At 44.9% G+C, this 26606-nt stretch overlaps 1 protein-coding gene across 2 annotated transcripts in view; it reads right to left on the bottom strand.

Moving 5' to 3' along the window:
* IGF1R (insulin like growth factor 1 receptor) overlaps nucleotides 1-26606 on the bottom strand; it is a 192405-nt gene that overhangs the window by 101268 nt on the left and 64531 nt on the right. Inside the window, exon 1 of one of the 2 annotated variants that reach the window (XM_077918992.1) lies at nucleotides 11969-12072. The exons of the other annotated variant lie outside the window; for it this stretch is intronic. Within the exon in view, the coding sequence (XP_077775118.1) occupies nucleotides 11969-11981 (13 nt within the window). The 5' untranslated portion in view covers nucleotides 11982-12072. Of the gene's footprint in view, nucleotides 1-11968; nucleotides 12073-26606 lie in introns of those variants that run through there. 2 annotated transcript variants of the gene reach the window in all.

Genomic DNA, 26606 nt, shown 5'->3' with positions numbered 1-26606 from the left:
TGTCAGGAAAAAGGGGGGAAAGCAAAGCACTCAAGCACCAACAAGGTCTATGCTTGTGAATCAGAAGGTGAAGGGAAGGAAGTCCTGCCTACCAGATCAGGGATGGAGACAATCTGTGCCCCTCCGGATGTTGCTGGACTCAGGAATCTCAGTAAGTTAGATCTGCCAGTCCATTGTCTATGCAGGCTGGCAGTGGCTCTCCAGAATTCCAGACAGGAAGGCTCTTCCAGCCCTTCTTGGAGACATTCTGCATGCAGAGCAGGTGCTCTACCACTGAGCCATGTTCCTTCCCCAAGGGCAGTGGTGTCCAAACTTTTTTCAAAGAGGGCCAGATTTGATGAAGTGAAGGGCTGTGAGGGCCAACCAAAGTTGTTGTGACCTTTTTTAGGATTGAAGTTAAGGGGTTTTTTTAGGGTTGAAGTTGTTTATAACAGGGGACAGATTAAACCGACCGGCAAGCCAGATTAGGCCCCCGAAACAGATGCCTGCCCAAAGGGAAAGGGCTTTGGAGCCCCTTCATCTCAAGACCCTTCACCCCCATCTGCCCTAGTCAGCATGGCCAACAGCCAGGGATGATGGGAGCTGGAGTCTGGCAAGAGTCACATGTTCCTTCCCCATCCCTGTTGCAGATAAATTTAAATGAGGAAGAGAGACTCTCCTGCAGAGTATTTAATGCCAGAGGTGCAAGTGCACCCCCCCCCCCGCGGCTTCACAACTGTTTTATTCCATTTCACATTATTTTTTAAGTTATAGCTGACTTTCTGCCTTTTCTTTATATTAGTTATTTTACTGTGTTTTGTATTTTGCTGCAAGCTGCCCTGATAACTAGATTAAATGGTGGGGTATAGGGAAAACAAACAAACAAACAAACAAACATCACCCTCGTTCACCTACTAAGCAACCAGTAGTCGTCAAAGCACATCTGTTAAATCGCAGTTACTGTGTAGTCTTGGTCTGAGAACTGTCACTCTTTCCCTTTTTCCACAATCCAATTTCTGGACTTAAAAGCTTTAGATAAGCAATGTGAATGTTCAGATTCTTATCTGCAGTTGCTCTTCTGTTGCTTTCTCCCCAACATCTCCTAAGCCTCCAAGACAAATATTTTCCCTAAACTTCGCAATTCTCTATGCTACTTTACATGGCTGTTCCAATTAGACTTTCCTCCCGTGTTTACCTACGCTAATCCAGAACTTCTCCCAAGCCATTCCCCCATCTATGAGTATCAGTTGCTGGGAACCACAAGTCGGGAAAATGCAGTTGTGCTCACGTTCCGCTGGTGGGCTTCCCATTGGCATCTGGTTGGCCACTGCGAGAATAAAATGCTGAACTACATGGTCCCTTGGCCTGATCCAGCAGGGCTCGCCTTATGTTCTTGAACACTAAACAGCACAATGTAAATTTCTTTGCAGCAAAAAAAGAGTGACAAGAGTATGCACTACATAGAAACACTGTCACATTCCTGCAAAGAACTCTACATTTTCTTCACAAAAGCTAGGGAGTGGGGGCCTTTTTTTTTAAAAAAAAAAAAAGCATGTTAAAGGAAAAGAGACGGAAACAGCTCATAAAACATTTGACAGTTTATAGCGGACTCCAATTACCACCCTGAACACAGGCATAGATGGTCACTTCCACAACTTTAAAGCTAGTTCTCTTAAATTCCAGTTCCTGCCACACAAAACAGCCCATCTATTCTTCACCTCCACTGGTTGTTTTTCACCATCATAACCTCTTGGCCACCTTTGTCCAAGCACTGCCACTTCAAGACATTCTCCTCCTCCCCTCCATTTTTATTATTATTTCCTAGAACGTGCATCCACTTGGAAACTAAAACAGCTGCAGAGCAGGAAGCCCCATGCACAGTTACTCCCTTTACCAGGTCCCCCTGACGGGCAGGGCCATCTGAAGAGCAGCCATTTACAGTCTTTGCTTTGGGAGCCTTTTGGGTTCCTATGCAAACAGCATATTTATTGCATCCGGCTGGGAGGCAGGTTTAACCCCTTCTCCTCCCCTTACAAAATGCCTTTCCAGACTGCCAGTCATGAAGAACCAGGATTATATTAGCATGTGTGTCTTTGTGTATATGTGTGTGTTTAATTCTGTTAGTGACAAAAAGTTTAAAGGCCACTAGTTACCACAAGGTGGAAGACAGCAGAGATGCTTGCCTGCACTTTTCTCATGCTGAAAACAGGCCAATCAATTAAAAGCAGACAGACCCTGTTTTGCTACCATGTGTACACCCCCTATAGCAGGGATGGCTCCTCAGATTATGTTCAATTCTGTTACTTCTGGCCTTTCCTGCTCACCTTATGGGTAGACTGCCAGGTTCTAAGAGAAGCCATCATGCATGGCTGCTGCTCCCACCATTTTTCACCAGCAGACCAAAGACCACCTGAATGAAGCTGGTGAACAGTACCGCTGGGACGGCTCAGTCAGTAGAGCATGTGGCTCTTAATCTCAGGGTTGTGGGTTCGAGCCCTACATTGGGCAAAGAGATTACTGCCTTGCAGAGGGTCTGAATAGATGACCCTTGGGGCCACTGCCAATTCTACCATTCTATGGTTCTAACAACTGGTGGTCTGCAATCCACAATTTGGGAACCCCCGAGTTACTCTATGGCCAGTGGAAAGAAATATTACTACTTGTAGTTGCCACACACTGGACCTTCATCAAGCTATTTGCTATCACACCCCATGTCTTGCTCCTGGTCATTCACGGCCACTTCAGAACCCATGAGCATTTATGCTCGTGCACATGATGATGATGATGATCCTTTACTATATGTTTTGGAAAGCAGTTTGTCTATCCGCTGTCTAAAAGTTTGTCTGCCTTTTAAGATATCATCGCCAAACTCAACATGAGGGTTGCTTAAGTGGAGGCAGCAATGTTAAGCAACATTTGGATGCCAGGTGTCATTTTTACTGAAAATGACAGACCAAAATGTGACTCTGGCATGACTTCACCCAATTTCTGCCATGGCGGGTCCAAACTCACAAATTACACTATCCATTTAAAAGAATACATTTTGTTTGTTTGTACAAATTCCCAGGCATCGCCAGGCACTCGTCACTAACAGTTAATAATTGTGTTGTATTTCTCTGGCTTTTTACTGCAAGTTGCAGGCAAGCTGCTTTGGAATGAGCTGTGATCCTGAGAAGTGGCATCAAATTTGCTCTAAACAGAAAAATAAATAATTCCTTGCCATGATCCAAATGCCCATGTTTGAACATCCAGAAATCACTTTCATCAGCTCAAGCAGAGGCCGGATAGTCATCTGTCATGTATGATCTACATGAGATCCCCACATTGCAGGAGGTTGGACTAGATGCCCCTCAGGGTTCCTTCGAACTCTACAATTCCAGGGTTCTGATTTGGGGGCGGAAGAGTGGGGAGGAAACTGCTGCATAACTTTTTCACCATCTCTTCTCCTCTCCTGCCCCTAATGCTATCTTGTCACATCCTGCAGTGAGGTTGGAACACCCTATTCTAGATCACACACCCCCACCAAAAAAACAGGTGCAAACAAGTGGCCTGTGAAGTCATCACGGGTGTCTGAGAATGACTTCAGAACAGTCTAGTGCTAGTTGGCTTTAAACCAAGAGTCCTCTCTATTAGCACGCTAACACTGGAGGGACGTTTCTGCAACACCAGGAGCTCCAGTTTGGGGATCATCAGCTGTGCCTATGAGGAGCTGATCAACTCTGAGTTTGAACCACAGATAGGAGTGTGTGTGTGTGTGTGTGTGTGTGTGTGTGTGTGTGTGTGTTTTCAAATGTTGCCCTCAGGCTGTGCGTTGGACCTCCCTGATCTAGTCTAGTCTATTTTAGTGCTGCACCAAGCAAGTGTCTGGATACAAACCATAGAAACATAGGGAGCTACCTTATGCAGTCAACCCATTGGTCCATCTAGCTCAGTATTGTCCACACTGGCTGGCAGGGTTTTGGACAGGGTTGTTTTTTTTTCAGCACTACCTACCAGGAGACACCTAGGATGGAACCTGGCACACCTTGAACCTGATGACCTCTACGTGTGGTTTCATGTAAATGTTGAAAAGCATGGGGAACAGACAGGTGCTTCCTTACCTGCCTTGCTATTCCTTAAAGTCTGATGGGAAGCGTCAGTTAATTTGCCCTTCTGGCTTTCATCCTGGCTGATTTCTGTATTTTGAGTGTGAAGCGTTTATCTGATTATCTTCCCCCCTTTGCTGCTGGCAACACTGTTTTGTTTTACTACAAAGCTTTTTCTAGCAGTTAACCCAGCTTGCCTACGCTTAACGTTATCGCTTGACTCTGACCGGCATTTGATAACTTTGTTGTACTTTTCGACAGAGGTTGAGCTGCTGTAACCAGCTTCTCAGAGAGCCTCACTTGAACCAAAGGCAGGGTGGGTGGCATAAGACCTGAGGAATTCACTTACTTATGGTCCTGATGTAGCCTTCTTCATCTGCCTGATATCCTGGGCTAGTCAGTGTTGACAATACAGAGCACAATGGACCAAAGGTCTGGCTATGTTGACACTATTACTTCTCTACATGCAGGGGGAACAGGGATGAGGATGGTCTGCCCAAAGCCACATAAGGGGTTTCTGGAAGAACCAGAGCTTAAGTACTAGCTTCCCAACATTAAAAAATTCTGGGGTTTTTCAGGATTCATACATTCACCCCACAACTACAGAGAAACGAAGAGCTAAGACCTCGTGCTTTTTTTGAGGGGAGGGGAGAGAATAATAGTTTTAACCGTATGCAGGTATTTGGTATGCAAGGGTACTGAATGCCTGGATAAGGATATATCCCTGTTCCCTAAAAAAGGCTGCGGCAACCAAATATTCTTGCAGTGGAATGAAAGGGAAATGGAACTATTTCCACTAGGATTCATGTGCACGTTCCCGCTCTCCATCTCTCTCTCACTGCGGTTGCCATGCAGGTCCTTATCTATAAAGGGGATAAGCACGAGCTTCAAAGAGTTTATTGTTAGTAATTAGGTTTCTCGCCCTATGCAGTCACCACTGCTGGAAGGCTCAAACAAGAAGCTTTAAACTGGGTTGTCCATCTCTTTTGTTTTTTGTTTTGTTTGGGGGTTTGTTTGTTTTTTTGCTTCGATAGAGGCTCAATTATGCCCAGGAACAATGGCTAGTCTCTTCATTGCCCCGCTGAATAGGAAGCGAGGGTGCCATTGTCGGGGAAGCGTCAATTCAGTCGTGAGCAACAGGAGGGGTCTGGCGAGCCACAAACAACCGGCTACCAAATGTAGCCAACAAGAAGAGGGGGGCGCACGGGGGAAGAGGGGACTGTAGCCTGTGTGAGTCCCAGGGAATTCCTGGGTGCAAAATCCCTCAACTTCTATGGGGAGCTTGGGGGGGGGGCAGGCCTTTGGTCAGTGTTGTGTTCCATGCTAAGGCAGCTTTATTCCTTTTTAAAAAATAAAATAAAAACTCCAACTAAAGGGTCCAACCGCCTACACAAACTGGGTGAACTGATAGCATTTGCTTAATTTAATTCTAGGCATTGCTTACACACTTTAAAAATTCCCTCTGCAGAACAGACTAAAAAAAAAAAATCCTGCAGAGGTGTATTCTGTACCATATCATCACAGAATCATGGTATACAACTGCTGGGTGCATTAATTCACAACTACTTGGAAACAGTATGGAAAAGGAACCGATGCTTTTATTAACTTTTGTTTTTTAACCAGGGGGAGGGGAGTCTTTGGAGGAAGAATGCAGAAACTAGAGCTGGGTTGATGTGTTCCTCAGCCATAAAACACACACACACACACACACACACACACACACACACTTGTTCAGGAAGGGGGGGGGGGGATCTGGGACACACAGAAAACAACTCTGGTTTAACTGCAGTGTTAGGAAACCACTCAAAAAGTAAAATGGATAAAAACAGAGGTTGACCTCCCTGCATTCACAAGCCACTAAATGAAACGAGAGTGCCAGGCTGTTATCGTATCAGAGGTTGTCTTCCCCCTGCCACTGGTGCCTCATTCATAAATGGCTGCTCTGGGGAGGCTTCACAGCAGAAACCAAGAGATGGAAAGACAAGCAGAAGCGTGTGTGTGTGTGTGTGTGTGTGTGTGTGTGTGTGTGTGTACGTTTATTTGTTTTATAAAGCAGAATGCAGAAATTTGGTGGAATCAAGGCAAATAGGAAAAACTTCTAAATCTTCCGCAAACCACTCAGTATAGCATGCATGCGCGCGCACCCCGCCCCCCCCCCCCAGCCCCAAGTCAAAGAGCTGCGCAATTTGTAACTCAACTTGGACGTTTCAGGAAAGCCGAGAGCTGCAGAGGCTTAATTTGAAGGAGGGGCACCACGTGAGGCTCTGCAATCTGAGGTGCTTGTATGTCATCCAAGAGGAATTCTGGAGGGCTGGATTTTACAACACAGGGCCTCCTATATTGACTTATACGAAAAAGCTTTTCAACAACAATTGCCAAGGCATCATTGTGCGTAACTGAGCGAAAGCAGCAAGGACAAGATTAAGAAGTATACACATACCGAAACATCTTAAATCTGGCTTGCAGAGGAGGAATTTGGTTAAGAGTAAGGCGATATAGTGGTACCTCGGGTTAAGTACTTAATTCGTTCCAGAGGTCTGTTCTTAACCTGAAACTGTTCTTAACCTGAAGCACCACTTTAGCTAATGGGGCCTCCTGCTGCTGCTGCCGCGCCACAGGAGCACGATTTCTGTTCTCATCCTGAAGCAAAGTTCTTAACCCGAGGTACTATTTCTGGATTAGCGGAGTGTGTGACCTGAAGCGTATGTAACCTGAAGCGTATGTAACGCGAGGTACCACTGTACAGTGGTACCTCGTAGTTTGAACTGGGGGAGACTTGTAGGGCCAGCACATTTTAATAAAATTTAAATGCTTTTCTCTCTCCTGTTAGCCTGCACAACACTTCTGGAAAACAAATATGCCATCAGTAAAGCAATAAAAAGTGGAAGAACCCAAGTGCATAGGAAATTTGTTTCTATTGTGTCAGACCACTGGCCTATCAAGCACAGTAATGTCTACACTGAATGGGACTGGCTCTCCAGGGTTTCAGAAACAGGGGTTCTCCCAGCCCTACCGGATATGCTGGGGACCGAACCTGAGACTTTTGCATGCTAAATTCCTTCCCAAAAATCAACAGCCTGTTGTTAAGATGACAAAGGAGAGGAAAAGGGAGAGGGGATAACCATAAACAAAAGCGCAGAGCAACGGGGAGGCATTCCACATTCTAGACCACGGGTAGGCAAACTAAGGCCTGGGGGCCAGATCTGGCCCAATCGCCTTCTAAATCCAGCCCATGGACGGTCCAGGAATCAGCCTGTTTTTACATGTGTAGAATGTGTCCTTTTATTTAAAATGCATCTCTGGGTTATTTGTGGAGCATAGGAATTCATCCCCCCCCCCAAAAAAAGTATAGTCTGGCCCCCCACAAGGTCTGAGGGACAGTGGACCGGCCCCCTGCTGAAAACGTTTGCTGACCCCTGCTCTAGACAACTGGCCCCCATAATAACATATATGGAGGAATGTTGGGTTTATGTACTTAGCATTTGTGTTTTTCCATGTAGTTCAGAGATGAACAGACAGCCAAGGCACTTTCTCTTTGCTAGACAACATGTGGTAATTAATTAATGACTACCTCCATCTGGAATCCATCTTGGCATGGATGCCACTCCTGGTCATGTGCATTGCCCTTTTACCCTTGCCACAGACAACCAGGCACAAGGCTGCATTAACCAAGTCTGATTCAACGGCACAAACGTTACCAACCTTGGTGCACAGCTGGGTGAAGAACCCCTTGTAAATAGCCACTCACCTGGTAGAAAGTGTGGTGAGAAATAATCACCACCCAGAACCCAGCAAAAGAAACATTGCTGTCATCCTCTATTTTAGGCCAATTTTTTAAAATTTTGGTTTAATTTCATACCCCACTTTTCTGACAGATTGGCTCCTGTTACAGCACTAGAAAACAAAATATAACATACATGGTAGCAGATAAGCAAGACAGCCAAGCTGATATGGGATATCCCTGCTAGCTTAACGTGAGTAGGCTGGCTGTTTTGTTTTTTAATTCACATCAAAGAACAAGCTTGTAACAAGCCATGTTGTTTGGCATATGCAAAAAGGAAGGTTATTTTTCCTCTGGAAACCCCCGCAAAGCAAGTAGATGTGCCTACATTTCATTAGCAAGAAGCAAGAGTAATGATTTGCAGCTTGATGAGAAAATCTCCACATTTGCTTGTCACCAGAAGATATGCCACGTGCCAACCTATATTCCTCAAGTATATTGGAAAAAAATACTAAGGCAGAAGGAGGGCTGGACCGTTTATCAAGCAGACAGAAAGCAATTTAGACTCCTTGAGTGATGAGATATGTGGACATTTTAAAACTGTTAACCAGAAATTCTTACATGATTGGCGGATATGAATACCAAAATGAAAAGCAGGGTTTGTCTGGGTTAGCTAAGTTGATTCTGTCTTCTTCTTCTGCCCCCAAATCTTGAAGCTACTTTTATAAATACAAGGGCTGTGTAATAAACACACCAAGGAACGCTTCAATATGGAAAACCCAAGCTTCTAAATTCAGCAGCTTATCAATGAACCAGACTCAACGGAGACATGGATATTTTTTTTTTCAAATAAATCAACATGTTTGTTGGGGAAATTTCCACTAGCAGCCGTGCCGCCCAGGTGGTTGACAAATTTCATATCTGGGTCTGTGTTCCTCAGTAGGTTTCATCTCCATGAAATGCTACACTGAAAACTAACTCCGCATCGCTAAAAATACGCACTTTTCTTCATGTAATTTCAGTATGATTTAGGCAAACCATTTCTACCGTATTTTTCACTCTATAGGACGCAACCGACCATAGGACGCACCTTGTTTTAGAGGGGGAGAACAAGAAAAAAAATTCTCCCCCTCTCTGCTCAGCGCCCCTTCAGCGAAGCGGCAGGAGAAACGGAGCCCCTTCCATTTCTCCCCCCGCTTCGCTGAAGGGGCGCTGCGCAAAGAGGGAAAGCTGTGCAGCGCCTCTACAGTGAAGCAAAGCCAGGAGAGCAAGCGGGATCGATCCCTCTCACTCTCCTGGCTTCAGCAAAGCAACCCGAAGCCTCCGGAGGCTTCAGGCGGCTATCCCTGCTCCCACTGCGCTTCGGAGGCTTCGCGTTGCTATCACGGAAGCCAAGGAGCCTGCATTCACTTCATAAGACGCACACACATTTCCCCTTAATTTTTGGAGGGGGGAAAGTGCGTCTTATACAGGGAAAAATACGGTAATTAGTTTATGATCTTTGGGGGAGGGGAAGAGGGAAAAGCACCCAAGAAATGGACCTGTAAAATGCAATCTGCCCATAACTTTATAAAAGACATGCAAGGAGTTTGGTTTCTCACTAAACAATTGGGGGTTGGACAATCTGATCCCAGTTCTGAGAGCTCTGCTATGGGCTTCCTTCCCAACTTAAGAATCAGCTGTGACTCAGAGCTGAAACTGTACCAACCAGAGTTATCACCCATGGTTAAACTTTGTATTTTGTCATGGCCGAACCTCGGTTTAGCCATCAACTGTCTATAGGGCTGCACACCCTCCCTTCTCCTGCACTTCCATTTGCTTCCTCATTCCATGGCAACCAGTATGTAGTAATGCCTCAATATGACAAGCAACTATATTGCGCATGCAAGCCAAATGAAAAACCCTGGTTTGAAGGCTACCTAGGGTTTGTGAGAACCACAATTTGACATGTTCAGGCATCAGGGCAGATATCAGTTTCTATAAGCAAGTAGCAGAAGCTGAGAGCAAAACCAGTGTACGCAAACCCTGGGTTGAAGCAAACCATGGTTAGCTATTAATTACATCTCCAGGTAGAGAAGGAAGTGGGGAATCTGCATACAAAGGGGGAGGGAGGGAACAAGCCAGCTTTACAACCATTAAATTAAATAATGATTATCAGTATTAGGATAAGGGTGGCTTGTGCTTAATATGGGAAGCAGATATAATGGAAATATCTGGAGGGGACCTTCTTTTAAATCGATCTCTGCACTTGTTAAGGTGCAATGACTCTGCCACAACTGGTATCTAACACCAGTGCATTTATGTCATATTTACAGCTCTGTTTTCCCTCTTGATTGGCAGAGGTGCTCTACTAATGGGACTTATACTCACTTATGGTGGGAGTGTCAGGATGTAAGCAAGTTTTGGGACGATGTGTTCCATGTGTTTTATAAAATTCTAAATAGTGCAGTGGTGTGATAAGGTTTGCAAGGATGCAGGTGGCGCTGTGGTCTACACCACTGAGTCTCTTGGGCTTGCTAACTGGAAGATCGGCAGTTTGAATCCAGATGACAGAGTGAGCTCCCATTGCTCTGTCCCAGCTTCTGCCAACCTAGCAGTTCGAAAGCATACCAGTGCAAGTAGATAAAATAGGTACCATTGCGGTGGAAATGTAAATGGCATTTCTGTGCGCTCTGGCTTCCATCACGGTGTTCCGTTGCGCCAGAAGCTGCTTAGTCATGCTGGCCCCATGACTCGGAAAGCTGTCTGTGGACAAATGCTGGCTCTCTCAGCCTGAAGCAAGATGAGCGCCGCACCCCAAAGTTGCCTTTGACTGGACTTAACTGTCCAGGGATCATTTACCTTTTACCTTTACCTTGCAAGGTTGCACGTGTAGAGAAACTAACACAACACTGCAGAGCAGTGACAGAGGTGACATTAACAGAGATCAATTTTATAATAACTTGTCACCCTTCATTTCTTTCATTAACTCCTCACCGGAAGAACCTAGACCACCTTTTGTTCACTATTCTTTTGGAGAGCTATGTTATCTTGAACTTTTATCTTGACATTCCAGGTTTTCTTTATTTAGATATCATGCCACTGACTCTCTCCGAGGTTTAAAGGTCATTGTTGTTCACTTTGCATGTCTGCTGCTTTAATCAATCCTATATATTCTTTCCAAAGTGTGTAATGAGGTTGCACGGATCACATGTGGGGGGTTTTCCGGCATGATCTTTGCAATGTTTTGATTGTTTTATATCGGTTTGTTTGTTTTGATGTTTTGTCTGTAATAAACTAAAAAAGGAATTAAACATTATGACTGTTCCAGCCCTAATTAACAGTTAAGATACAGGACCACAGGAAACCACAAGCACTTTAAGGCAAAAGAAAGGGTCCCAGGAAACCAAAGAGTCAGTAGGATACTGAAAAGCACACAGACCAACCCTACAAACTGGTGGCACTAAGTAAATACACAAACCCCAAACTTAACCACATTCAAGTCCCCACTGATTTGTGATAGATAAAATTGCAGCCCCTGGGAACTGGTATAATACAGCAGTTATGAGAGTTGTAAGAAGCCTGGAGAGACCCATATTCAAATCCCTACACAGCCTTGAAGCTCGCTGGTCTCACCTCACGACAGTCACAATCTCTCAGTCTAACCTACCTTGCAAGGGGAAAATTGGGGACCCAGGAATGGAGGAAACCATGAGGGCAGGTGGAACAAAAACACAAAGAAAGAATCCAATTATCCTTGCTAGGTTTAGATTAAAAATTCTCCTCAAGCAAAGCCTTTTTCTTTTAAAAAAAAATGCAGAAAAGCATACCCACAGCCAAAATCACTAAGGACAGTCAACACTGAACACATACTTAGCTGCTCACAAAATGTGATATTCACTATTTTCTTTGCAGCAATGCTAGGGGAAAACAAATAATTCTGCTCCCTACTGGAGTACAACATGAGCTGTACAAAGCTGAAGTTCTGGGAAAAACAAGGAGCCTTATGGCACCTTAAAGATTAACACTTATATTATGCATGGACTGTAAGTCTACTTCATCACATGAACTTGATGAAATCCACGTGGATTGTAGTCCACGAAAACTTCCTACAACCAATGTGTTATTAAGCTGCCACAATATTCTGTTTTTTTCTGAGGGCTCTTTGCTGCTTTTGCTATAAGAAACTAACACAGCTACTCACCTGGAAACTGCATCAGGGATGTTAGTCCAATGATAGACTACTTGTCTTCTGAAGCGGGAAACACCACTGGGGAATGAACGCTGCTCAGTGGCAGAAAATCTGCTTTGCATACAGAAGGTCCCTGGTTTGCATGCCCAGAATCTCCACGTAGGGTTGGGAGAAAGCTCCTGTCTGAAAACCCAAAGAGCTGCTGCTGGTCAGTGCAAACTGTACTGAGCTAGATGCACCAATGGTCTGACTCCACATAGCACAGTTTCTTCTCCCATTTATATCAGAACGATGAGGACTGGAATCTTGGGGAATAGCCACAACACCATGGTAGAGAAACTGTTTTCCGTGACTGAAACACTTGGGAGCGTCACAGTGCAGGAGAACGCAAAGCTAGATGGTCTCGCTCAATATAAAGCTGCTTCCTGCAGCTTGTATACTTTGAGTAGACCCACTGCTGTTGCATTGATTTGACCACCTTAGGCCCAGAGAACAACGTAGATGGATACAACCCTACGTTCCTAAGCATGTTATTATTGCCATGTAAAGTGATTTTTAACAGGCATGGCAGCCCAGGAGAAAAGGCTGTTCCTTGTTTCCCTTTCAAAAGGGGTGGGGAGAAGATCGGTGGGGGGAGAGACCCTCCAAAATATGTCTCTCTCTCTCTCTCTCTCCGCAGCTCCACAGACAAAAGGCCACACAGCTCATGAATGCAGCCACTAGTACCAAACTGTGATTGCTTGACTTAAAACGGGCACAGCAAACATCTCCGTTCCGAAAACAAGAGTTGGGGGTTTGCGGAGGGTGGAGGTGGGGGGGAAATAAAGGAGGAGCCATCTTCAAGCAAGTGGGCTTGCCTTCACGGGGAGCTTTAAATAGAGTGTGTGCTCCAGAGCCCTCCCTCTTTTCCCTGTACACAAAGGGCGGAAAAACAGACCACCCCTCGCTTCAACCACCCCTTTCGAGGTGCCTCACTTGAGCGTAGCCTTCCAGGGCCTGGAGCAGCCTGAACAAGCACAGGGCCTCATCGAAGGGGTGGAGAGAGAGGGGAAAGGCACCAGTTTCACCACCCCTGATCTCAGCTCCTCGGAACTCACACCCTCGGCCTTTTCAGTCGCTTTCCTGGTGCAGCCTTTTTTTAGCAGGCCAGGGGCCCCATTTCTCTCTCAAACACACACAGGTTATAAAAGAAAGCAAGGAAGGAAAAGAAGTCATCCCTGGGACGAGTCAACGCACACAGGGAAAAGAAAAGAGAAAGAGCTGCCGTGCCCCAGTTTCAAAAGCTGACCAGATTCAAAACCGTAATAAGCTATTACAAACGCCACCGAGGCTCTGTTAGTCATGTTATAAACAAGGCTCGCCATCCAAAGCAGGGTTCCCCCACCCTCACCCACTCCATGACAGGAAGAAATGGAGATTAGTGAACAGAAACGTTTTTCCTGAGCGCGTGCAGACTGTCTTTCCGCCCTTTTGCTACGGGAGCGCCCACAGCCTGCACTCATGTGCCAGAAAGAATGTTAAGTCCAACAAGGCGACATCTGCAGCAGGCCTAGAACGTCTGCCTTCGTTATGAAACAGTAATATTTTCAATTATTACAATTCTGTGCCGTGTTTCCTTGAAGAAACTTGGTGTGATTGATGTACATGGTTCTCCCCTGCCCCATTTCATCCTCACAACCAGAGTCGCTACAATTCCCAAGATTGGCTTCACGATCCATTCACCATATTTTTCGCTCTATAAGACACACCAGACCATAAGACGCACCTAGTTTTTGGAGGAGGAAAACAAGGAAAAAAATATTCTGAATCTCAGAAGCCAGAACAGCAAGAGGGATCGCTGCACAGCAATCCCTCTTACTGTTCTGACTTCTGGGATAGCTGCGCAGCCTCTATTCGCTCCATAAGACACACACACATTTCCCCTTACTTTTTAGGAGGGAAAAAGTGAGTCTCATAGAGCAAAAAATACGGTAACTGCAGTTCTGTGAGGGGGAATAGACATCCCCTAACAACTCTCAGCACCCTTAACAATCTACAGTTCCCAGAATTTTGGGGAGGAAGACATGACTGTTTATTAAAGTGGCATCATATGATATAAATGTGGTCCTAAAATAACACTCATAACCATGGGTACGCAAACTAAGGCCCGGGGGCTGGATGCGGCCCAATCGCCTTCTCAATCTGGCCCACAGACGGTCCGGGAATCAGTGTCTTTTTACATGAGTAGAATGTGTCCTTTTATTTAAAATGCATCTCTGGGTTATTTTTGGGGCACAGGAATTCATTCTTCTTTTTTCTTCAAAATATTCTCCGGCCCCCCACAAGGTCTGAGGGACAGTGGACCGGCCCCCTGCTAAAAAGGTTTGCTGACCCCTGCTCTTAACCATTATACCATGCTGGCTATCACTAGTTCCAAAGGTACAGTGGTACCTCGGGTTACATATGCTTCAGGTTATATACGTTTCAGGTTACAGACTCCACTAACCCAGAAATAGTACCTCTGGTTAAGAACTTTGCTTCAGGATGAGAACAGAAATCGTGCGGTGGTGGAACAGCAGCAGGAGGCCCCATTAGCTAAAGTGGTGCTTTAGGTTAAAAACAGTTTCAGGTTAAGAACGGACCTCTGGAACGAATTAAGTACGTAACCAGAAGTACCAGTGTATATTTGAAGCTGCAATAGACATATAAGGTCTATTCCCTTTTCTTCCTCCCCACACGTATGCTCGACTTTACAAAACACACAGTTTCCTACACTGAAATGAGACCGCATGGAGAGGTTCTTCAAGTCATCTTGCTACAGCTCAAAATATTTGCATTTTCAGCTCCAGGAAGAAAATTAATAAGAAGTTAGTCCGACCATTAAGTCCAGTAGGAGTTACTGCAGCCATATCACCTCCCCACCCCGAGAGATTTTGAGAAGATTTTAAAGCACAAAAAAAGCTGAGGAACTTTGCAGCCATAGGGGCTTGGAAACTGAAGGCTGGTGTAATAAAAACCTGTTCTTCCAGGCAGGAATCGTTTTGGTAAACAATGTATCATGTTCCTTTTAAAAGAACATGACACGGGGCAACCAAATGGCTGGCTCTGGAAGCGCACAGAGTGTTGTAAAATCACAAGACAGTCAAGTATCTTTGGAGAAAGGAGCTTCATGCTATTCCCTCATGGGTTCCTGCAAGTATGACTTAGCATGCTACCTTTAGGCTAACCCCCCCCCCCCTATCAATAAACTGCCACACGTCTGTTCTGACATAATGAATAGCAAATGGCGTAGTCCTCTCTGGACTCCAAAATGCAAGTGGGAAAAGAGGGGAGAAAGGGTTTAGATCCAAGCCTCAGTCAAGTTGGCACGTATACCTCCAGGACTTCAACTAAATCTGCATGTAGGCCCTTCCAAAACACCAAATTCGGATGAATCAGGCGATGAAAGGCGTCAAGGTAAGCTTCCAAACACCAGCAGCTGCTCCTGGCTCTTGCTTTGACAGATGTGCTGAAATGGCATCCTGACACGTTGAGTAAAAAAGCATTAAAGCTATTCACAGGCCTCGGAGGAAGCCCAGCACTGCCACCGCGGTGTTTGAGGGAACAGCCTCTGACACACTCTTCTTGCACAGACACGAGGGGTGCATCATTCAGCGACATCGTTTTGCAACACAGTAAAGGTTGGCACCACACACACACACACACACACACACACACACACACACAGCTCGCTCCAAACATCACTGGCAGCATTTTGCTCTTTAAAAATTTGGTCGTGCAAACACAGTCGGTTGATTCAACCCTACTTAAGCAGGCAGGAGCTAAAGGCCTCAACTGAGCAAGCAATTACCATCTCCCTTGTTCAGAAGTGAGAAAATAGTGGTCCTTTTCTAACTTGGCAGACTTTGTAATTAACAGGCACACAAGTTAGGCCAGGGGTCCATGCAGTTCATTACTGTCTAAAGCAGGAGCAGGGAATCTTTTCCAGCTTGAGGGCCACATCCCCTCCTGGGCAACCCTCTGGGGGCCGCAGGACAATGGTAGGGCCAGAAGCAAAAGAGGGCAGAGCAACTAAGGTCACTTTTACTTCTGCAATCTAGGCTAGGTTTCTATACAGACATGCACACCCTTCTCTATCCTCCTTCCAAGTTCAAGGAGACATTACAGTGAGGCAAAAGCAACCAAAGAGTGTGGTGAAGCAGGGAGATAAAGCGTGTGGGCCTAGAAGGTTCCAAGGGCATGAAAAACATAGAATCATGAAACTGTATAGTTGGAAGGTACCACAAGAGTCATCTAGTCCAACCCCCTGTAATGTAGGACTCTTTTGCCCAACCTGGGTCTCAATCCCACAGCCCTGAGTTTAAGAGTCCCATGCTCTACACAGCAAAGTAGAAGGCAGGCACGTATGGCATTCAAGCCTAAAGTTCCCCAACACTCTTTCCAATATTCTGAATTACTATGGTTTATTGGACTGGATTGTTTTGAGTAATTTTCTGTTGTTGCTTTGCTTTATTTGTATGTTACTGTATTTGACATTGCAGTGTTTAACATTTCTCCCCTAATGCTACTGTGATTATTGTGAGCTGCTTTGAGCTCAACGTCTGTTGTTGAAAAAGTGTAATACAAATATTAAGTCAAGTCAAATCTACAGCCTTGTATTTGAGGGCCAGGCAACCAGGAATTACATGTAGGCAAGTAGGAGCACCTGGGCCTGCCTCTCCGTCCAGCATAGCAATGCAGCTCTGTTTCTCCTCTGCCAGCCTTTGGAAAGCAGAGAAGTGTGCAGGCTGGTAACTTGGGTGGGGGATATTTAAAATGGTGATTTCCATAGTCAACGAGTACTGCAAGGTTTTCAGAGGTGGTCTCTCCCAGATCTGCTCTTGAGAACCTTTTAGCCAGTTGCATGGAACCTTGTGGGTATCAAAGAACATGCTCTAGCCACTAGGCCCCAGGGCAGTGAGTGGCACCTAGGCAAGAGGCCCATCACTGATGCTTCCCGCACCCAGGCCAACACTTAAAAACACAGTCCTATCAGCCCCAGGCAGGAACTCCTTTTGTTATTGGATGACGCTACAGAAGACACTACACACAACATTTAGATGGGAGAACCCACTGCACTCTAGAACAGTGTTCCCCAACCTTGGGCCTCCAGCTGTTTTTGGACTACAATTCCCATCATCCTTGACCACTGGTCTTGCTAGCGAGGGATGATGGGAGTTGTAGTCCAAAAACAGCTGGAGGCCCAAGGTTGGGGAACACTGCTCTAGAACAACCCTGTCAGATGAGTGAGTAATAATAGTAATAGTAATAGTAATAAGTCACCAATGGAAGCTGCCCAGTCCCTCAGGGAAGAAAGGAGGAGGCCAACTAGATAGCCCTGTGCCCTTTGATTCTCAATAAAATTGTAGCGCAAGTTTAACTATGGTTCCCATTTTATCATCGACACCCATGTCCGTACCCTGCCTTTCCAGTTTTTGAAAAAAGGTCAAGGTGACAATAAAACCCATAATAAGGAACAATTAGCTCACAAGTAAGTAAGAAGATGGTTAAAAGAAGATTAAAGTGGATAGAAATGGCAGCTAGTTAAAAACATAATTAAATTAGAAATATAGATTAAAACACAGAGCAAAAAAATAAAAGAGTCAGTTCAGTAGGCCGAATGACCCTGGGAAGGGCCTGCAGCCCAGTGGTGGAGAATCTGCTTTGCATGCAGAAGGTTCCAGGTTCAATCCCCTATATCTCCAGGTAGGGCTGGAAATTTGCTGTCTGAAAACCCTGGAGAGCCACTGCCAGACAGTGCAGACAATATTGAGGTAGGTGGGGCAATAAATAAACTCAATAAAAAGGCAGCTTATTATAACTATTTAAAAGGTTGCTGCTTTTTGGTGGAAGAACCTCTCTCAGCAAGGAGTTCCAAAATCCAGTTGCAGCCGACGATGTGTTCATTTCTCAATTTTCTAGCCAATGCATGGCAGATGTTTCTGCAAAGAAGCCTGCTCAAGCTACACTAAGAATCCATGACACAGAGAAGACTCGAATCCAGATCTCCCCAGATTCAAGGAACGTCTCTGGGCATCCATATGAAAAGCACACTGCATCTCTCTTTACTCAGTTGCAAAAGCTACCATTTGCCAGACTTTGGCTTAAGAGAGTGTGGGGCAAAAAGAGGAGAATCGTTTTCATGGACCAAGCCTGACTTTCTCACACACAAAAAAGGGTTTCTTTTTGCAAAGACCAGGAGTCCCTATGATTCACCTCCTCTCCGGGTGGCTTTAAGAGGCTCTTAAAAATAAACAGTAATTATAAAACATAGACGAGCTGATGAACAGGGGATGTGGAATGCAACCATGAATGGCTCATCGTGGGCAGGGTAGTAAACTCAGTGGCTGTTCTGAGGAAAGTTAGTCTTTCATTGCTGCATTTCTAGAGCGTTTAAGAAAAAAAAATCCCAATGGAAGCCAACAGCATGCTTAGGAGACGTATAATTAAAAAAAAAAAATCATGTCTATACAGTTAAGCGTTAGAGGTGAGCACACCACTTTCAAATATTTTAAATCACAAATCTTTCAGATTTCACCCTCCAGAGTACCGTTTTAGAAGGGGAAATGGCAAATGGCAGAAGTAAACATGGCGGGGGGGGGGGGGCAAAAATTGCTTTTCAGGGCACACATTGCTCAATGTGGCTCAGGTATACCTTGAAATGTTTTAACCGCTCAACAGCACTCTCAAACCCTAAAGATTGAAAAGGGACTTTCCACTTCTCTGAAATACACAAGCACAAAAACAAAGCCAGAGATTTCTCATCTGCAACACTGAACTGGAGGTGCAAAACCAGGGTGTGGTGCATTATTTGTCTAGGGTTCGATCTAGGAACTACCGTGCCCTTAGGCTGTACCTCCATGGAAGCGCCGTAACTTAGCGGTAGATCACCTGCTTTGCATGCAGAAGGCGCCAGGCTAAATTCCGGGCATCTCCAGGTTGGGTTGGGAATTCTCCCCATCTAAACCCTGGTGAGCCATGGCCAGACAATGCAGAGACAATACTGAGCTAGGTGGAAAATGTTGTGATTCAGTATAAGAGAGAAAAAACATGTACACCATTTGCCTGCATTTCACAGCAATTTGAAGCCCCTATACTGCCTGCTCTAAGAACCACAAGTCCAGTCTTCTCTTCAGTGTACATATTCCAGGTAAGCTAACATAAACTTACCTGGTGGAAGGATCTATTCACCCAACCACCTGAGGACTGACTTCATGCTATGGCCATTGAAGATCAGTGTGGGGATCTCACCTGTCAGGACAATTAATGAAAATACTTCTGAGCACAAGGTTACTCGGTTCTGTAACCACTGCTTTTAGGAAACCAACTTGGAAGACGAGCGTCCTCATCCTATTTTGAAGATAAGCCAAGAGACTGCCTGATGGAAATCAAATGTACAACCTCCAGAAATTCAACACAAACTCCATGGAAATGTGGGTGGGAATGTTACGCAACTCCTATTCATTTCAACAGGGCTTTCATCGTTGAGGTTTCTAATTAATTACAGCGCAGGTTCAACCACCACACTATCCTCAAAATAACTGCAGCCAAAGCTGGGCTTGACAGAAGCAATCCTCAAATCACATCAATACAGAGCACCCACTGAGTTCCTGAATCTACCCCAAAGCTTCTGAGTAGCGGATCCTGGTCAGCAGACTTACATCTCAGAATTCAGTTACAGATAGGTAGCCGTGTTGGTCTGCCATAGTGCATGCACACGAAAGCTCATACCAAGAACTAACTTAGTTGGTCTTTAAGGTGCTACTGGAAGGAATTTTTTTTGTTTTGATCTCAGAATTCAGTCTTTCTTGTTCCATTCAGTTGATGGACAGCCAGTGGGGTGCAACACTTAAGAGTGTTAGAACAAGACCTTGGAGACAGGGTTCAAATCCCCACTCAGCCGTGAAGCTTGCCAGGTGATCTTGGGGGCCAGTTGCTCTCTCTTACCCTAACCAGTAGGTTCACAAGGTTGTTGAGAGCAAGCAGGGTATGTACACTGTCCTGTGCTCCTTGGAAGAAGGATGAGATAAAATCATCATCATCAGAATCATAGAACTGTAGAGTTGGAAGGGACCCTGAGGATCATCATCATCATCATCATCCTCACCATCCTCATCCTCACAGAATTATAGAATTGTTGAGATGGCAGGGACCCTGAGAATCATCCAGTCCAACCCGCTGCAATACAGGAATATGCAGTTTGTCCCTGACAGGGATCGAACCTGCAACCATGGCATTATCAGCACCACACTCTAACCAACTGAGCTATCCAGTCAGCTGAAGGACTTATTATCAGCACCAATTAGGGAAGGGTGAGGAGCATCTAATGTAAAACCCTACACCACGTGCCTGATGTTGTTATGTTATGTTATGTTATGTTATGTTATGTTATGTTATGTTATGTTATGTGTAAAAGCAGCAGGACAAACACAAGATAGGCTTCAATTCCCAGCACCTTTCACAAAAATGTATTAAATAAAGCACCACCCACTTTTGCACATATTAAAAACAAGCCACTAAATATCTTCATGCTTTTTACAGTGGGCTTCCCCAATCTGGCGCTCTCCATATGTTTTGGGCTACATCTCCCATCGGCCTCGGCAAGCCCAGCCCTACCAACTAGGGCTGATAGGGGTTTGTAGCCCACAGCATCTAGAGAGCGCCAGGCTGAGGAATGCTGCCCTGTTTTGTATGAAAACATTTGTTAGTATGCAAAAAAACACTCTTCTGCAGGAAAACAAAAGGGTCTTTGAGAGTTTTCACACTTCTTAGCCAAAAACCACTATAAGCAGGATCTCTCTCTTTTTTTTGGGGGGGGGGGAGGCAAACACACTATGATCTCCCATCATTAACTGCAGACACAGCAAAGGTCCTTCCCCCACATGGAGAGTTCATCTTTCTCTGAATATTGCAAAGAAGGGTGACAGTTCTGTTTGGGGCGACAGAAGGTCTCCAAACATCAGATTGCAAATTTATGACTAAAGCATATTTCAAAAGCCGCAATACCCCTGTAACCTGTTATGGAAAACCGTTTCCTTGTTTTCAGTGGCATGTAACACATACCGGGAATAACAAAGGAAAAATTAATTATCTGCTTAAAAGGATACACGCACGCACGCACGCGCACGCACACACACACACATGCACACACAGTCAGTCCAGTCAAACAAGAGGCACTGTCACAATTCTGGACCCATTTCCAGACAGAAGAAAAAGCACATGAGGAGACTGTGGAGCAAGACTGGTGAGGAATGTGGATTGGGAAGGAAACATGGCCTGGATAATGTCTCAAGGGCCACATGGAGGTGCATGGAGGGCCACATTCTGCCACAGTGCCTGCAGTTCCCCACTCCCGCTATTTATGGTTAGAAAGTCATGAGCTTCTCCTTCCTTTGGCTTCAGTCTCCTGTGTGACTATTATTTTCCCCAAACCCACACAAGCCTTTACTTTCAAACCATGCCAGCTGTCATGATTGATGGCACAGATACAAGCAGATTTTGTTGGCATGGTGGGTTTGTGTTTGTGGAGCTTCCATGCTGGAAGATCTCCTGTATTTTAAATTATTCTGCCTGTTGTGTTCCAAAACTAAATTTTCTGGGATCACTTTGGCCCATTCAGTTAAGTTTTCTTCCAGAAAGTTTAAGCAATCTACTGTCTGATACTAATACCCATGTGGTCCCGTAGGGTTTCCTTTTAATGCTCTGGCCACCTTGATTATTCACATGAGCATTATTTCTGATGCAGCACCCAACTACTGTGGGGACGTTTTGATCTGGCAATCCCATTGGTGTATCTGGCTAATATGCCAATAATATACATGTGAACAGGGTTATCTGGGTTGGGAATCCTACCTGGATGGCCAATTTCAGAAGATGGTTCTGGGGCCTACTACTCTATTTAGACCGGGGATTCTTAACCTGTGGGCCATGAAACAGGTGCAAAGAGATTTTCCAGTGCAATAATATAAACTGTATGCAAAATGTTGGGTGTATGGGGAGGGGATCAATAGCTTTAATCATATTCTCAAGGGGGCCCATGACCCAAAAAAGGTTAAGAACCAATTATTTAGGCTATGGTGTTTGGCAGGGTTTGACCTTGCCCCACTTCCTTTGTAAGGTCTATATAGAACCACTGAGTGAGGTCAAAGGCGGATTTAGGGTAGTGTGTCATTAAAATGATGAGAACAAGCACTCTCCCCAGACGTCTGATACAAGTTAAGCAAAGGAAGTGCTAAACCACTATCTCTGCTCTGTCATAGAACAGCAGAGACCTCAACCTAGACAACAAGCTGGAGGTGTTGGTGGATGGTGGTATCAGACAATTGGGTTTTATCCCACAACAGCAATTTAATTCTGTTATTTTATAAAGTTGATTGCTTGACATGGATTATTGTGTAAGCTGCCCTCAAAATGTTTATTTGAAGGGCAGGACACATTAATATAAAGATCCACAGAAAAGAGAAATCCTAGCTGACCATGGGGCCAGTGGAGGGGCGGGGGAGGTTGCAAAAAAAAAAAAATATCATCAACATCTTGCTGCAGATATTAAAATGTGTGCATTAAAATAATCTGAGCAGCTGTTTACTTTCAAACAGACAAAATACTTGCACTGCTTAACTCTGGAAATGTCCCTTTTCTGCAACAATGGAAATTAATAGAGCACATCGACAAGGTCTTTGTTGAATGTGGTGTAACAGTGTAATGCGAGTTTATAGCAGTGTAAACACACACACACTCACACAAATGTACTTAGAAACATTCAGTAGCTTCAGCATTTTTATATGGCCCAATTGCCTTGCAGGGGGCATAAGTATGCAATATCTAGGGCAAATAATGTGACTTTCTAAGGGTCTCCAGATTTTATCCAATGCAGAACTTTGGGGAGAGAGAGAGAGAGAGAGAGAATGAAGAAGCTCACAAGAAACAGAGTCAATAAAAACCATGTTCTGTTTCCAATTCTCCAAAAGTGAGTTTGACCTTGAAACAAGCCACATAATAACCTGGGAATACTCATAAACAACACTGTGCCTGGTGATTTTCAGCTGAAGATGCTACTGGCTTGCAAAACATTACGGCAGGGACTGCTAAGTTGTAATTGGAAAAACAACTGTCCAGCTAGAATACTGAAGGTACTCTGCACTTCTTTCAGGCATCTCATGTTAGACTATATCAAGTGGCACATCAAGACATTGTTTGTAGAAGGAAGAAGTGTTGTGAGGAATGCCTCACACCTCTTGCCCTAGAAAGAGTCACACCTCTTGCCCTAGAAGGTATGTAAGAGCTATCAGTGATAAATAAGGGGGAAAGCACACTGCACATGCTCGATTGCACTCAAGTATAATTTCCACCACTAGGCACATCAGAAAACAGCCCTTAACTTTTCATAATTCACCAGCTGCAAACATTCATCCTAAGAGCCGTCTAAAACGATGGGATCTATTAATCACTAGCTGCCCTGTACTCGGCACTACTTTGGAATTCCAAGAAACGAAGAAGTCAGTGCCGTTTTCAAAACAGTGGTTAAAAATCAGTGTAATTTTGAAGGTTCAGTCTGCCATCTTGATTCCAACAGATGAAAAGTGCTCCTTGATCTGGCTTCACAATCAGTCCCCCCCCCCCTTTTCCAGGGAACTCTGGGAATTGCAGCTCTGCAAGCAGAATAGAGGACTGCACCCTAAAACTTCATCACATGTTTAGAGGTTGAAATTTCTTACTAAGGTCAGAACAGAGGTAGCAAAATAGGTCCAGCAAGGCAGGAAATAAACTGAGAACCCAAGGAAGGGGACTCACTCACATCCAGCCAACAAGAGACGACATCTTTCTGCTTCCTCCAAGCAACTGGAGTAGTGGAGGTGTCCTACTGACCACTTGAGAAAGTCATCTCATAACAACTCTCAGTACCCTTTAACAAGTGACAGCTCCGAAGATTCTTTGGGGGAAACCGTGACTGTTCAAGCTCGTGTTATAGAGCCTTAAATGCAGTTTTAATGCGGCTATGTCCAGGCTAAGAGATAGCAGACAAGCTTGCAGTCCAAGCCTCCAACAGGTGTTAATGCTGGCCCAGAGGGAAAAGAGGCCTTAATGGGCGTCCGCAGGCACATGCACACACACACATACACACACACACACACACACACACACACACACACATTGACACCTGCCAAAGCTCCCTACACTCCCAACTTTTTGAAAATTATGGGGTGGGGGTTTTCACTTCTGAAGGGTTGCTTAGTTGGGGGGGGGTCAAGGGAGTTGCCTGCTTTTTTGCCTCTATTTTATCTGTTAGGTGGGTGTATGAGTATTGCCTGTTCTGAGGGCCTCTGAGTGTGATCAGGTTTTTCTTCGGTAAAATGGGCGTTTTGTGGTGCCCTAGAGACAGTGGGACGTGGGTGGCGCTGTGGTCTAAACCACTGAGCCTAGGGCTTGCTGATCAGAAAGTTGGTGGTTTGAATCCCCACGATGGGGTGAGCTCCTGTTGCTCAGTTCCTGCTCCTGCCAACCTAGCAGTTTGAAAGCACGTCAAAGTGCAAGTAGATAAATAGGTACCGCTCCAGCGGGAAGGTAAACGGCGTTTCTATGCGCTGCTCTGGTTTGCCAGAAGCGGCTTAGTCATGCTGGCCGCATGACCCGGAACTGTATGCCGGCTCCCTCGGCCAGTAAAGTGAGATGAGCGCCGCAACCCCAGAGTCATTTGCAACTGGACCTAATAGTCAGGGGTCCCTTTACCTAGACAGTTACCAGAACAAAGGATAGCTAGAGATCTCTGGCCTATTGTCTAGGCGGGCAGGTATTGATTACATCACACTTGTGGATAACAGCCATGCCAGCAGTCATAGCATCTCCCCCACTCCCTCTGAAATTAGGTTTGGAAGAAACATTCTATTCTAACAATGGGATGTATATTTTCTATGTGTGTTTGGGGCCCAAAACAGTTTCTCCAGTTTGCAAATGTGCCCACTGGCCCCAAAACACTGGTGACTCCCTAGGGGCGGGGGTGGGTGGGGTGGGGCATTAGACAAATTACTGCAACACAAAGCAGCAGTATCCTTACCCCTCCTTTTCTCCCTTCCTCTGCTTAAGATGTTTAAAAAACAAACTATGGTAAGAGAGAAGGGCTTTCAAAGAGCTGAAGGTGGTTTGAAATCATAGCAACTTCTTTTTGCGGTGCGTATATTCGCTTCACTTTTCCCTTTTAGTGTAGAGGTTTGGCAGGTTTCTACGACGTTTAAATGATCCTGCCAACCTGTTTGGCGAGAGGAGTGGTAGTGGAACAAAAGTACACCATGAGAAGCAAAGCCTGTCCCAAGGCCCTTCTGCTGGAGCAAGAAGCGGCTGGAGACTGCTCACACAACCTTCCCACCCGCCATCCATCCTTTTGACATGGGCAGTGGGAGTCTCACAGGCAGCGAAACAAAAACTATTCATAATTTCAGAACACACACCGGCCTATGCAAGCGGCAAATTAATCAAAAGTAACTGATTTCAATGCCAACATAATTCTGCTTTTTTTGTTTGTTTCACCTCTAGCTGCCAAAACTGAAAAATGCCGGGAAACTTTTGCTTCATCTGAAATCAGCACACCCAAAAAATTATTTGAAGCATACTCACACACACGTTAACAAACTACCTACAGGTCCCATATTCCAACACCTAACTTTGATCTCATCAAGGAAGAAGTTGGGTTTTCTGTTTTGTTGGGGGGGGGGAGAGAAATTTTCTAATTACATGACAGGATCACCTGCAATCCCGAGACAAGGCTGCCTTATTTACAAAATTTGCATGGCTGGCCACCTTCTCTCCCGGATTATTTTCTATTTTCAGACAGCAAATCTGTCCCTGAACAAACTGAGCTATTTCATGACTATCTATAGCACATACCAAGCTGCACAATTAATTTAAATCCTAAATCCTCTTCCCTTTTCATTATCTCCAAAACAACAACAATAGTCTTGTGAGGAGAGCTGGTTAGAGAATGCAGATACACCCCAAAGAAACCTGGAAAACTTTGTACAAAGTCGAATTAGGGCCAATATTGAAGGCTGAAAATGTACACGCCAGATGACAGGAAAATTTGAAAATCCAGCAATTTTGTTGGTCTTCCTATACAGTCCAGACACTGATCTGACTCTTTCCACATCCGAAACCGTAAGAGCTAGAAGTTTTATTTTATTACATTTTATATATAAAAAGAAGAACTTAAAACACTTAAAAACCTTGCACTCAATGCTGCATTTCACATTTCCTATACTCCTGTAGGATTCTAGTGACTATATGGGCGCAGACTCCACGTTGCCTAAGGCCAGATTCACATCATACAATGAAAGCACTAAAAAGCCACTTTAAACAGCCAAGCCTTCCCCCAAAGATTTCTGGGAACTGCAGATTGTTATGGGTGCTGAGAGTTGCTACGGGACCCCTGTTCCCCTTACAGTGCCAACGTTCCCACAGTGGTTTACCAATCAATCCCTCTTAACAGGGAACTCTAGGAATGGTAGCTATATCAGGGTGTCTCATAACAACTTTCAGCGCCCCTCAAACAATTACAGCTCCAAGAATTCCTTTTGTGGAAGCTGTGACTGTTTGAAGTGGTATCATAGCGCTTTAAATATAGGGTGTGAACGTGGCCTAAATG

This window comes from Podarcis muralis, chromosome 14 (genome assembly GCF_964188315.1).
Source record: "Podarcis muralis chromosome 14, rPodMur119.hap1.1, whole genome shotgun sequence".
NCBI lineage: Eukaryota > Metazoa > Chordata > Lepidosauria > Squamata > Lacertidae > Podarcis > Podarcis muralis.
The sequence above is the reverse complement of the archived record's forward strand: the minus strand, read 5'-3'. Positions and strand labels throughout refer to the sequence as shown.